This window comes from Agelaius phoeniceus, chromosome 10 (assembly GCF_051311805.1).
Source record: "Agelaius phoeniceus isolate bAgePho1 chromosome 10, bAgePho1.hap1, whole genome shotgun sequence".
Classification (NCBI taxonomy): domain Eukaryota; kingdom Metazoa; phylum Chordata; class Aves; order Passeriformes; family Icteridae; genus Agelaius; species Agelaius phoeniceus.
The window spans coordinates 5,433,540-5,447,624 of NC_135274.1; the positions used below are offsets into that span (position 1 = coordinate 5,433,540).

The 14,085-nt window shown below is 44.3% G+C and overlaps 2 protein-coding genes across 5 annotated transcripts in view; both read left to right on the forward strand.

Annotated features, from left to right (window-relative positions):
- The first annotated feature begins 53 nt into the window (after positions 1–53).
- POLR2D (RNA polymerase II subunit D) lies at positions 54–5,424 on the forward strand. 2 transcript variants are annotated; one of them, XM_077183669.1, is made up of 5 exons: positions 70–211; positions 1,789–1,969; positions 3,634–3,729; positions 4,823–4,903; positions 5,249–5,424. In XM_077183669.1, the coding sequence occupies exons 1-4, from the start codon at positions 139–141 to the stop codon at positions 4,899–4,901; spliced, it is 429 nt and encodes a 142-aa protein (XP_077039784.1). In that variant the 5' UTR covers positions 70–138; the 3' UTR covers positions 4,902–4,903; positions 5,249–5,424. The 2 variants fall into 2 exon arrangements, with proteins under 2 accessions (XP_077039785.1, XP_077039784.1); XM_077183670.1 differs by having other exon boundaries at positions 54–211; positions 4,823–5,424.
- Positions 5,425–7,184: 1,760 nt separating this feature from the next.
- The window catches only part of WDR33 (WD repeat domain 33), a 72,636-nt gene continuing 65,735 nt past the window's right edge, over positions 7,185–14,085 (forward strand). For all 3 annotated transcript variants that reach the window (XM_077183666.1, XM_077183665.1, XM_077183664.1), the window contains exon 1: positions 7,185–7,341. The gene's annotated coding sequence lies outside the window, so the exon portion shown is untranslated. The remainder of the gene's footprint in view (positions 7,342–14,085) is intronic.

The window sequence follows — 14,085 nt, forward strand, 5'->3', positions numbered from 1 at the left end:
GGCCAGAGCCGCTCCCGCCCCTCACCCGGGCAGAGCTCTCAGCCCTCACCCGGGCAGAACCATTCCCCCCCGCCAGTCCAGAGAGCCGCCCGCCCTCCCGTGAGGCGGGGCCGCCCTTTCCGCCGTGGCTTTCCGGTGATGGCGGCGGGCGGCAGCGACCCGCGGACGGCAGACGTGGAGGAGGACGCCTCGCAGCTCGTCTTCCCCAAAGGTGCGAGCGAGGGCGGCGAGAAGCCCGGGCTCGGGGCTCGGGTGGTGGTTGGAGGCCAGTGCGGCCGCCTGTGAGGGTGCGGGCCTCGCCGAGCGGCTCCTTGGGCCGGAGCGCTGCTCAACGCCCCTCCAGCAGCTACTAAGCCGCGAGTGTTAAAAATCAGGATAATAAATTATTTGTATATATTTAAGGATCTCATGATTTTTAGGATATAGCGGTTCTTAGGTGGGCCGCTAGGTGTGTGTTGGGTATTAAAAAAAAAAAAAAAAAGTCCTGTCAGGTTATAGTGAAAAGGTTATTGGTTTTTTATATAAGCTTTTTCAGTGATGTTTGACACAGGAGCTCTTCCCTGTGAGGGTGCTGAGGCCCTGGCACAGGGTGCCCAGAGCAGCTGTGGCTGCCCCTGGATCCCTGGCAGTGTCCAAGGCCAGGCTGGACAGGGCTTGCAGCAGCCTGGGACAGTGGAAGGTGTCCCTGCCATGGCAGGGGTGGAACTGGGAGGGCTTTAAGGTCCCTTCCAACCTAAGCTGTTCTGGAAATTTGTGAATACTGCTGCAGTTAGGAAATCAGCTGTCCAGATCCAGAGTTGGTAACCATGGATGTTAGTTGTCTGTGGTTTGTTTTTTTGGTTTTTTGGTTTTTTTTTCAGAAAATTAATTCAGTATAAATTCTAGAAATGTATTTACACTTCACAGGCACTGTAAAAAAAAGGAGGGGGGGAAAAATAGACACCATGGTGCATTGCTGCATTGCTGCATTGTTGAGTTATGAACAATAAGGAAGTTCTGAAAGACTATTTTTCAGGTTTTTTTAATGCTAAAACCTCATGTTTAGCCCAAGCTGATTTACTGCTCAATGTAAAATAAGAGTTGCCAGCCCCTTTCTAGCAGTCCCTCTATCTGGTTGTATAAAACAGTGCTGTCAGGCACCCTGGGGTGCAGCTTCTGAGCCTGTTGCTTTGAACAGCTCATACTGTGATGTTGACAGATATCCTTGTTAATGGAACACATACAGTTTTTATGGTGATGATGAATGAATTCAAAGTTGGCTAAAGGGGGGGAGAATTTTTAAGATTGGTTAAATTTTTTTTCTGATTATAAAATTTCAGTAGGTCAATTAACTTTTCAAGTAAATGAAGCCTTTTTAAAAACATTCAACAGTGTTCATATTTACTTCAAGAGCTCAGAGACTTCTGAAAACTGTGGCATCACTTCTGAATTCTGTGGAATTTTAGGGTTCTAGATATTTTTTTCTGTATCAAGTCATGCATTACTTCTGCCAAAATGGGTGAAGAAAACATACTGCACAAATATGAACAAATCTGCATGTTAGGGCTGCAAGTGTAAAATATATGGTCAAAAAAAACAAACACCTTGGACTGTCACTCAGAGTGTAATTTTTATCAGCATTTTCAGTATGAAATGCTGCCCAGTCATTGATGAGAGGGCTCACACAACTGCCGTGAAAAACATTTTCACTTCTTTATTACCCAGATCTAAACTACACTAAAAACTTGTGCATTCCCCCTTCTCAAACCCCTTTTTTTCCATGCTGGCATTCCCTCATTCATCCTGCAGAATTCGAAACTGCGGAAACGCTGCTGAATTCCGAGGTGCACATGCTGCTGGAGCACCGCAAGCAGCAGAACGAGAGCGCCGAGGACGAGCAGGAGCTGTCGGAAGTGTTCATGAAAACCCTGAACTACACAGCGCGCTTCAGCCGCTTCAAGAACCGCGAGACCATCGCCAGCGTGCGCAGGTGAGCGGGGGCGTCTGTAACAAACACCCTGCAACTGGATCCACAGAGCTGCACCCCTCACAGCCATCCTGCTGTACAAAAAATGTGTAACTTCGTGTTTTAAAAAAAAACACTACTTGTTTAAAAGTGTGTGACTTTTAAACAAGTGGTGTGAAAAATGAATATTTTATGATTGGCTTTTGGCAAATGTTAAAATGAATATTAGGTGTGTTGTGTTAGAAAGCAATGCTGTGTTAATTCTCTTAAGTAGTGTGTTAAATATAGTTTTGGGTTATTAAAAAAAAAAGTTAAAATACAAATTATGCTATGTAGGATACTTTTTTTAAAGAAAGGACTCGCAGTGAGATAGCAGCCACAGGACACCTCAATCTTTCAGAGAAAAAGAATTTATTGCCCTCTTATCAGAAGAAAGGAACTTCTTCCCCCTGCCTCGAAGGTGCCGTTAGGATTCAGAGGAAGAAGTGTCATTCATTTTGACACTGCCCAGACAGAATCCTGTACTTGAATGGAATTTATGCATCATGTATGAGGTGTATGAATATGCAACAGGCTGTTGCTTTTAAGGGTTAATCCTCTGTTAACGTGGGTCCTTTTTCAGGCTTGTGCTGCCCAGAAAAAGGTAGCCGGACACAGTAACTCTTTGTTTCTGTTGTCTCATATTGTCCTAATCCAAATTGTCCAAATTATTATTACTGTAATTATATTACTATTTTTATAACCATTTTATTACTATTAAAATTTTAAAACCAAGGGATTGGCGTTTTTCACACATAGTATCCCCTGAACTCTCTCCCCTTGGTGAATCCCAAGTCCCCAGCCCTGGAAACATCAGTAACTACTTACCATAGAGTTAGCCTTCCTGGGGGAAAAAACAGATTCCCAAATGGACCTTTGTGTCACAACTTCCTCTGGTTTCTCCTTCCCCTGTCCCCTCACTGGCTTGGCATCCCTCTGGCCACCCCTCTTTCCCTGGAGCCCAGCCCTTAGCTCTGCCTCCTGCCCCTGCCCCTTCTTAGGCTGCCTGCTCCACTTGATTCACTCTCTTTCTAGCCGGGTTTCCCTTCAGCTACTGTGTTACCCTGCTGGAATAAAACCTTGCAAAAGAGCCTTTCTTGCTTCTGTTGCTGAGCCGGTTGCAGTGGGTGTTGAGTGGAGGTTTGTCTGTGTTGCCTGAATGTTAACTCAACTTGCTTTTTGACAGGAGAGGTTTGTTGGGGACAAGAAATAGGCAGCAGCACCTCCCATTCTAACACCCGCATTTTAACAAAAGTACATCTTAGTGGTGTTGAGTGATTTGTTCTTTAATTGAGTCTTTTGTCTTCCTAACGAGGCAAGAAGTTCTTGATGGAGGGTTATGCTTTGTCCAGGTCAAGCCTTCTGAAGTGCTTTGTTTTCAGTATTTCACTGACAGCTGATTGCATTAAACAGGAGGATTTTCTAGACTTTGCAGAATATTTCAGGGGAAGTGGAGTTAGCAGATAGGATTTTATTTTTTCCTCTATGCATTTATATAATGAGTCTTTTCTCCTGAAAAAAATTACTTCAGTGCCAAAACCAGTGTGCAACTGGTTAAAATATTTGCTAAATAAATGGATAAACATTTGCTTCAGTTTAAGCCATATTTCTGTCTTGTAATTCCATCAAATTGTTGTGTTCCCTTACAGCTTACTGCTGCAGAAGAAGCTCCATAAGTTTGAACTGGCATGTTTGGCTAACTTGTGTCCTGAGACAGCCGAGGAAGCAAAAGCTCTGATTCCTAGGTAAGCACTTAGACATTGTACAAAGGCTGCTGTCACTTCCCTGTGACCTAAGGCCAGCCATGCCCTGGTACCCTCTCTTCAATCCAACTCCCTTGCTGGAAAAATATTTGGTTTTGGTCTTTTTTCCTCTACCCACTGATCTGACAGCAACACACTTTGTGCATGACCCTTATGCACTTCTGAGAGCTTTTACTGGATCAGGTGTAAACCTCTTAAATTTGGGTTTTTAGCTGGCTGTGTTTGAGTTCCTTGAAGTTTTTTCCATTGGAGCAAATGAAGTGTTTTGTGGATAATGTAGGAGGAGCAGTAGCTTCTTCATGTCTTGATTGGTTACCTCATGGCCTGAGATAGAGAAAGGAATGAAACATTCATCTGCATTACAATTTCTTCCTTATTTGCCATTATGTAAAAGGGAAGGCTTTGGGATGACCTAGCTGTGGGCTCCCAGTGCCTGGAAAGAGCCTACGAGAAAGATGGAAAGAGACTTTTTACAGGAGTAGTGACAGGACGAGGGAATGACTTCAACTGAGAGTAGACTGAAATTAGATACTGGGGAGAAATTCATCCCTGTGAGGGAGGTGAGGCCCTGGCACAGGGGGCCCAGAGAAGCTGTGGCTGCCCCTGGAGGTGCCCAAGGCCAGGCTGGATGGGGCTCTGAACAACCTGATCTAGTGCAGTGTGTCCCTGTCCATGGCACGGGGTTGGAATGAAATGATCTTCAAGGTCCCCTCCAACCCAAACCATTCCATGATTTTATGTTAAGATTTCATAGCAAGAATGGACTGGCTTAAGAACATTCAGCTACATGGACTTCATTTAGAGGTCTGCTTACACCTGCTTTGCCTTTTTTGAAAACACATTTTGAAATTACTCAGCAGAGGGTTCTGGGAAGAATGGAGTTTTGTCTTTACAGAAGCAGTGCATAGGGATTAGAGCACTCTTCTTACAGGGATGTTCCAGGTGGTTCCTGGTGCTTACACAAGTGGGTGATGGTGTGTTGAGACTGACAGGAGAGAGTTCTGACTGAAATGAATCAAGGGAGAGAGATCATTTCTGAAACCTTTAATGTCTCCTTACTGCTGTTCCCTTGCAGCCTGGAGGGCCGGTTTGAAGATGAAGAATTACAACAGATTCTCGATGACATCCAGACTAAACGCAGCTTCCAGTATTAAGGGTAACCCTCAGCCCCTTTATCTGGCCACAAAATCCTGAGGACCTGGGCTGTTTGCCAGCCCTCTGGATCAGTCCAGCTCCCAGCTGAGCAAGGGTACTGTGGATGCAGGGTGCTCCAGTGCTGTGTTGCCACAGGTGCATTCAGACTGGAGATCAGCATTGTCCTTTTGGTTTGTTCCATGTATATGTTGGCAAGGACCCCCTGAATTGTGAGAGCAAAGAACCTGAAAGGCCTTTTCCCCGTGGCACAAGTATTTGTTTCTTCCCTAATCTCTCTCCCCAGGCTGTAAATTTTCAATGTTTTTGGGTTTTAGCAGAAATGTGGATGTGATTTTGTGTTTTTTAGGAACTTCTAAAGGATGCAGAAACTTGTTCTTGGTTCTCAGAAGGTTCAGTGATGAGCAGCATCAATATCTGTGGTGTTTTTGTTTGTTTTATTGTTTGATTGGGACAGTGAATTTTTACAGCTTCAATATTTTTCTATTATTGTTTAGTGTAAATTAAAAGATATTTTTAATTAAAGTTGTGTGGTTTATAAATATTAGGTACATATTATGATTTTGTTAATGAGGACCTTTTTAATGAGCAGATCCTGGAGATCTGGGGACTCCCAAGAGTGTAATAACCCCAGTGCAGTTTAGAACATATCAGAGGTGTGACTACAATCACAGTGAGAAAGCATTGAGGCAGCATCTCCCTCTCTGCTCCCTGTTCTGTGCTGAGTGATTGCAGACACCCAGTCTGTATCCTGCTACAGAAAGAAAAAGGTGAAGAAATATAATAATAATTTAGATGTTAACACAGCCAGGTATCCACCCCTGGAGGGATGGACTCCTTATAACTGCCCTAATACTGAGATGAAGCTGAACCATAAATAATGGGGCACAGTGGAGGGCTGGCTCCTGGTGCAGCCTGTGGGGATCACACACCCACTGCTACCTGAGCTCAGCTGCTGGGAGATTCACAGATTGTTAGCTTTTATCTGAAAGGAATGTTCTTTTGTATAGGAGAAACTTCTTAAACAAGCCCTTTCAAGTCTTGTAATTTTACCACCACACTTGAAAGAAGGAAAATTTTGCAGGAAAGAATGTTGGGAGAAAGAGGCAGACAGATGTGTTAAGATTATTTGTGATAATAAGCAGTAGTCTCACTGATCTTGCAAAAGGGAGAGAAATAAAATATTACTAAAAGTGTAATGTTGCTGCTGTGCTGAGAGGCTGTACTGGTGTGTGACAACTGTTTGGGCTCCAAGGTGGGCTCCAAAAACCAAGGTGAGAAATCTTTATTTTTTAAAGCTTAGTGTCCCCATTTGATACAGCATATGCTTCCCAGAAGCTGCTCCCGCTGAACTGGATTTGCTCTGTAAAATGTTTCTGTTCAAGCAGCTTTAAGACATTTTCATCTAAACACAGAGATCCCTTAAGTCTTAATCACAATTAATTCAGGGAGAAAAGCCATTCTGCACCTCTCTATCTACACTCGTGTTACTACTTGATGACCCTTTGTAAGCACCCTTAGGAGGAATGTAACAGACCTAGTGATCTGTAAATGATCTCACGAGTTTGCACTATCCAACACAAATAGATTATTACGAGCCTTGAGATTAGTAGGTTTTGTTGGTGTTTTGAAGCCCAGGAACAGGGACAGAGAATGGAATCACGGAGTCAATCAGGTTTGAAAGACCTCTGAGATCGAGTCCAACCTCTGAGCGAACACCACCATGCCAACTATGCCACCATGGCAGCGAGTGCCACCGCCAATCTTTCCTTAAACACGTCCAGAGAGGGTGGCTCTACCGCCTCCCTGGGCAGCAACTCCAAAGGTATTTCTGGGAGCCCCACCAGGCGGAGTGTCTTGCAGCGCCTGGGCCTTGGTGAGCGTGAGAAAACTATCACGGAGCGGCGCACAACACGGCCGTGCCCGGAAGCAATGATCGCTCTGGCCGCCGGCAGTGCCTCTTTGGCAAGCTGGAGCCGGCTGGCCCGGGGGTCCCGGAAGTGTCCGGAGGCGGGTCCCGGGCGGGTCCCGGCCTGGCGGCTCTGAGGGACCCTTGGCGCCCCCCCTGCCTCCGCCACACGCGAGACGGCCCCGCCGGGCGCTCTGCGCATGCGCGCAGCTCTGCGCGCCCTCGCCCTGTGATTGGTGCGCCGGCCGGGTCGGCTCGCGGAAGCGGCGCGCGCCCCGCCCCACCCCAAGTGCGCACGCGCGTTACCGCCCGGGGCCCTTCAGGAGCGGCGCCCCCGCCCGCGCGCCCTGACGTAGTGCGCGTGCGCGCTGGCGTGGGGCGCGTGCGCTGCTGGCGGGGGAGGCGGAGGGAAGATGGCGGGCGGCCGCGGGTCGTGAGGCGGCGGCGGCGGAGTTTGCCGGAGCCAGAAGGACGAGGCGGGCGGCGAGGTGTCGGTGGGGCGCGGAGTCCCGGCACGAGAGGCTGGCTGGGCGGTGAGTACGGCTCAGTGTCGGGCGGGGCGGGGGAGCAGCCGGGGAAGCGCGGCCGCCTCCGCCATCTTTAGGCCGCGGCCCTGGAGCGGCGCGGCCGGGGCAGGGCGGGTGCCGCCGGCGGGAACGGGGGTCCCCGGGCCGGGGCGGCCGGGGCAGCAGCGAGAGCCGAGCTAGGGCCCAGTGCTGCGGCCGGGCCCCCGGGTGGGCTGTGCTCGAGGGCCGGGTCTGGAAGCGGCAGCAGGGCCCCTGTTCTCACTGCACAGGTGTCTGTCGGTGGCTTCGCCCCAGGCTCTCAATCCTGGCTTTTTCTACTTCTTTTAATGTTACTATTTCTTAAGATTGTTGTTCTCTCCGCCTTGGGTCCGGGTGGAAATCGGGTTGTGGCTGCTTTGAACATAGGGCTGGGAAGTTCTGGCCATTACGAACCGTGTTAGATACCTCGATTTTTTTACCTATGTGGTTCTTTACAAGGGAAATCCTCTGTTTTAAGGAGAGAGAAGAAAAGGCCACAGACGTAGAGTACTAGTTAGGTTAGTATTTAAGTTTCTCAGATGCCAAGTGAGATAATTGCATTTGCCAGTAAAGAACGGTTTTAGTTCTATAGGACTAATCAACTTTAGTAAAAGAATGAGAAAGTATTATTTTCGGTTTTCTTACGGATCCCGAGAGGGCTGTTTCTCACGTTTTGTACTGTGTAACCCCAGCGTTGTTGGAGTGTGTTCCCTGCAATGTAATAACACAGCCGTGTGCAGCAGACACTGGTGCTGGCATGGTGGAGGGGCTGCTGATCGTGCGGTGTCACATTCCACTGGCCGAGACTCATCAGCCTCTGCATGGGTAGCAAACCTAAGGGACGTGTTCAACTTGAAAAAATAGCTCAGCGTTTTTCCCTTGGAGAGAGCTCATTAAATTTCCTGCCTCGTTAGAGGTGTATGTTATTTCTCTCATGCTGTTAGATTCTTTGTTATGAGTAAGTAGTTGTATAGTCTCAAATCCAGTGTTTTTTAACATTAGCACTTGCTTGAACACTTCTGTCTGACAGAGTTGTCATAGGTAAGTAGTTCTGTGCTCTGCAAGTCTTGTGCCTCATTATAGCCTTGCTTGCAGTTTGTGGGTACTGTTTGGGAATCTGTTTGTTTGGTTTTTTTTGTTTTTGTAGGTAGCAATTCCTCATCCTTCTTGCAGCATATTTTTATTCTTTTATGCTTAACTCAATGCTCTAACTTTTATGCTTAACTATAGTTCTATCCTTCCTTTAAGAGAGGTAATATTGCATGTCAGAGAGTTTATAGTGTGCAAAAAGTGTTGTGCCAAAATACTTCAGGGCTCCTTGCTCCTAAGTTCTTTTTCAAGTAAACTGATTTTTACTTCTCAGTGATCTGCTGCAATATTCTGCCATCATCCTACTCTGAGAATATATAATTATTAAATGTGTTTCAAAAATCTGATTCTTAACATCTTGTTCAGTTGTGTTGCAATAGTTCTAATGAGAAGATCTGAAAATATAGATACTAAAAATAAAGTATTGAAAGATTGGGGGGAGAAAAAAAAAAACCTTAGAGGTGCAGAGAATGTTAGGTGTGAGTAACTCCTCATAGAGCTGCTGAAACCTTTTGACTCAAATATCAGTTACTGCAAAGAGTGACAGCCATTCCCTGTTGTCTGAAGTGTTGGTCCCTTGGAGCAGTAAATATTGGACTCTTTGGACTGTTGGAATTGAAAATTTCTCATCAGTTCTGTCTTTGTGCTATCAGCACAGGAAGTAAAAGCCTAAAAATCCTGAACTGTGCTTGACATAGAGGTACCAGGAATGGCTCCTTTTGCTGCAGCAGAGAGACCTTGGTCTGAGGAGGGGATGAGAAATCTCCTGTTTTGTTCCCATCCCAGCAAAGGAGTCTGACTCACCTGGAAAAAACACTCATGCAGAAGGCATTAGGCTGAGGAGCCATATGGAAGGAATACAGTTTAAATCTGTACTGGGATGACTCCATGCAAAATGTTTCATTTTGTGCATCTGCTAGCCAGGTGTCTAGGGAGTTTCAAGAGTTGGTTCAGTAACACTGGAAATGAGAATTATTTTGGCCTTGCTCAGATAGAGGTTACAATTTAGAAAACTACTTGTGCAAACAAGCAGGAAGTTATCTGCAGTGTGTCTGTGAATTTTACAAAATTTCTTCTTTATTTGCCATGTTTACATTCCTGATATTGGATTGTTATGTTAACAAAAGTACAAACACAGATATGCAGGCCTGGTTGGTGTGGTTCATACAGAAACTGAGCATTGTCAGAGCATGGTGAGGGGGAGGAGATGTGCCCAGGGTCCTTCAAAAGGTTAAAACCTTAAGATATCCTTGGATTTTACTTCTTATCATAGAAAATATCTGAAGGTAAGAGCAGAGAGGTACTAATGGTTTTGATTTGTGTTTTGCTAGTAATTTCACTTCAGTTTGGAGCATGCACAGTCCCCTATTTTCCAAGTGGTGCTAAACTTCCCAGCAATCTGTTCTTGCTCAGTAGTATTTAAAAAAAGCTACTCAGCATTTCATAATGTCCCTTCTGGTTCAGCCTGCTCTCCACACTGGGGCTGGGTGTCCCAGTCATGCTGTTGTGAAAGCTGCAGTGGGGATGGAGGTGTGTGTTTAGCAGGAGAGCAGTGAGGGGTTGCTCTGCTGTGCTGATAGCACTTTGCTGGCAGTGACTTGGCAGTGATTCCACTCCTGCCTGGGGCTGTGCAGTGAGCAGGAGCTCAGTCTGTGTGTGGAGGGATCCTGGAGTTAAACTGATCCTTTCTACCTCTGCACCACAGCTGGGCTTTGTTCTGAGCACTTCCACTCACTGGGGCTTTATCACATTTTCTCCCACCAGTAGAAGGAAAGACTCTCTACAATATTGAGCATCACTGTTGTCTAAGCCTGATAAAGCTTGTGTTGGTCCAAACAATTGCATGTAAGTGTTCTTGCCCATACTTTTTTTAATATTCTATCTATATGTGTAATTTTTCACATTCTTTAGACACAAATGAAAGCATTTCTTCCTCTCTTATATATTGCATCCAGTAACCCTGGTACATTTTTTTTTCTATCAGTAAAAAAGTTAGAACTTTTATCTTCAACTTCATTTTTCCTTTAAATAGGATTTTTTTCCATACCCTGTTGTTAAATCTGAACACTTTCAATTTTCTGTTCACTTTGTTAGTTGATTTTGATGCAAAGAACAATAACATGCCATATGAGCTCTTTGTTGCTATTTAATTAGTCTTCAATATAATGAAGTATATTGGTTCAAAAATTTTATTAACTTTTGGAGCTTTGAAAATACTATCAGTGTAGTTGTAATTGTAGTTGTAACTGACCTATAATTGTAAGTCATTTAAAATCATTAAAATTATAGTATTCTTTTGGCTGTCCAGAAGTTGATGCAGTGGTGCAGGTGGCTGTACAGGGGGCCCCTTTCTGAGAGCAGAAATAGGATTTGTGTTTATCACAATATTTGTGTTTGTGTTTATCTGGGTCACTTTTCTCTTTTGGCCTGCATGTTAAACATGCAGGGTTCTGGTGAGGTGGGAAAGAGGAGGTGATGGTAAATCCCTGGTGAGCCTGAGGAGAGGCAGCGTGCACTGGTCTGATCTGACAGATCAGCTCTTGTGAAGTCCATCCCTGAAATGATGGGCATGTGTGCAGTACCAAGGTTTCATCCAAAGCAGTTGGTCACAAAGCCTGGAATTTCAGTGGCTCTTAGTCACTCACCTGTGACTTTACCCAAAAGTGAGTCCATGAAATTCAGCAGGATAGTCTGCCAGGACAGGCCAAAAGCAGGTTTGCCACTAGAACTATGGATTTGTTGGTACTGATCAGTTCTTTATAAAAATATTTTATATCATTCAAAATGAGCACAGGGGTACATGAATTAATCCATGTTTCTGCAGTTTAAGCATTTGAGGATTCCTTTAAATCATTATCCCAAATCCAAAAGAAACATTATACATAAGAATATGTTAATGTGTCTTTTTTTGAAAGAGGCCAGAGTCTGGATAAAAGGAGCCTTTAGCAGTTTGTGTTTGGTATAGTTTTGTGTTCAGGGTGCAGTTTTGGCAGCACTGTCACCTGTATTTTCTTTCCTGTGGGTTTAGGAGTATTCAGCTGCAGGTTGGGTTTGACAGGAGTGCCCTTGGAGCTGGTTAAGCAGCAGCACAGCTCCAGCTAATGGAAGTGCTGGATTTACAGCCTGAAGGCTGTGCATCTGTGCAGTAATCTGCCATAGAAATGCCTGCTTGCCCTGCTTCCTGATCCTTTGGTTTTCCTCCTGGCCCTTGGAGTCATTCCCTGAATTCTCAGTAGCCAGCTGCCTGCCAGGCTGCTCTGGGCTTTGAGCAATGTTGGCTAAAATGGTCTCATAACACGCGCAGTTTTTTGGGTGTGTGTCTGCTGTGGTCACCAGATGTTTATGTTGGCTGGAAGGAGGGGTCATGGCAGGGAGCACACACTTGGGCTCAAGCCAGGCCTGCTTTGGTTTGGCCTCAGCAGCTTTAGTTTGGATTTGGGTCAGTCAGCTCAGCAATTCAGTGCTGAGGTTCCCTCAGCAGCTGTGGCTGCACTCAGGTTGTGTGGTCACAGGAACAATGAGCGCTCTGCCCTTGTCCTCCTTCCCCCATCCCATCAGTAAAATCACCACTTAGCTTTGAAAAGCTCTTCCTTTGGGCCATGTTTGTGAGCAAACCCTTGCACCTCGTGCAGAGCCTGGTGAAATGTTCTGGTTCTACCACAGGAAAAGTTGGGGATTGTGCACAATTGCAGGGAGGAGGAGTGCAGGCTGAATGAGTATGTTTATTCTGCAATGTTTGCACTGTTTCTCAATTACTGAGTTTGGAGCTAAAGTCATATGAGAATCAGTCATCAAACCATATTTTACATTCTTTTTCTATGGATGGATGCAAATATTTTGGTCTCCTTAGCAAATCTAAGCCTAATAAATGAAGTAGCTATTTCTAGTAATATCCTTGTAGATTTCTGACTGATACAAGCCACAGCTGCCAAGCTTTCTGTGTAGTAAGATGAAAATACTGACCTAGAACTGGTGATGAAAATGCTGCTTTTGACAGGAAAACTTGCTGATATTCTCAAGGCAGCAGATATGAAGTAGGAGAGAAATGCTGAGGGATTTTAGACTTTTGGAGAACTCCAGCTTTCAAAACTGCAGCTCTCTGGTGATTTGCTGTTCTATTGACTTGTCATTCTCATGGGGAGATGGATGACTTTGTATGTAGGGAGAATCTGACACTGAACCCTTTCTCCTTGAAATGCTTTGTGTGAGCTTGACCTTACTGAGAAATGTATTGATACAGAAAGTTTTATTGAACTCTACTAAATGGCCAAAGCAAAGGCTGTTTACTAAAGAATTTTAAAGTGGTTTTTTAGCAGTTTGTGTGTGTGTGTATATATATATATTTATATATATATATTTATTTATATATATATACACACACATATATATATATTTTATATATATACACATATATATTTTTTTATATATATATACATACACATAACCATATATAGGCATTTGCAGGGCTTGTAATCCACAAGCAAAGATCAGAAAACATTCCTGGAACAAACTGGCTCTGTGATTCCAGTTAAAAGAAAATGCATTTCTAATTCATTTCCAGTTGTATGAGATGTGTATACATCACCCATCAGTTTAGAAAGTGTTCTAGTATTGAAAGTTTCTTGTTATAGGAGAAATATCTAGGTTGGTTAGGTTTGAAAATAGGTGAAGATTTCTGACAAAGCTTAGGACTGCTCAAGTGATATCTGTAATTTTATACACTGGGAGCTTGAAACTGCAGTAAACAGCACTGGGTTTTGGGGTTTTTTTGCTATTGTAAGTTTGTTCCTCATGGGGTTGAACAGTTCCTAGCCTAACCACCAGCAAACAGGGGTTATGCATTCATCTCCCACACCATACTGTGGTAAAAAACCAAGTTTGCATATATGCTAGACTTTCATATCTTAACTGAAGCAGGCAGTGAGAAGCTACAGTTCTGGAGATTTTCACATAAATCATCTGCAGTCAGAACTTGATTTGATCAAAATAGTTTTATAAATGCTATTTTCTTTGACTGTTTCCTTAATTTAGCAGATGTTTGATCAGATTTGCTGGGGTTTTTTTGTTTGTTTTTAACTCTTTGGCTTCAGCAGTAAGATAAAAATGGGGAGCATTGATAATTAGCAGGGTTCATCAGCCTTGTTTAGCAGCATTGTGTGATTCAATAGTTTTGGAATTGTTTGCTGCAATTCCACTACTTTTGCTTAATGATGTCTCTTCATCAGCTGAGTCTAGGCATAACAACTGTAGGTATTCATTTGCATATTCTGTATTCAAATGGTTGCTAATTTAGCTGCTCTGCTGTTGGGGCAGATAACAAATTTCTGTCTTGGGGAAGTATGTGTGCATCTGCCACATCTTTATATGAAAAGAGAATTAAAAATCCCTTTCAAAAATCTTCTTGGCTATTGTGAAGAAAGCATTGTAGGGTAATATGTTCTAGGCAATTTATTCTGCAGTGTGGATGTACAATTGTTTAGTCTGTTCTTGTACTGAGTACATGAGGTGTTTAAATAACCTTGGGGTGCCCAGAAGTTGAGAGCTCTGCACAGTCTGCACCTCTGGATGCAGGTTAGGGTATGGACAGCAGTGATAAATGGATTTTAGCATCAAAATATGCAGCAAAATGAAAAGTTCTTTTAT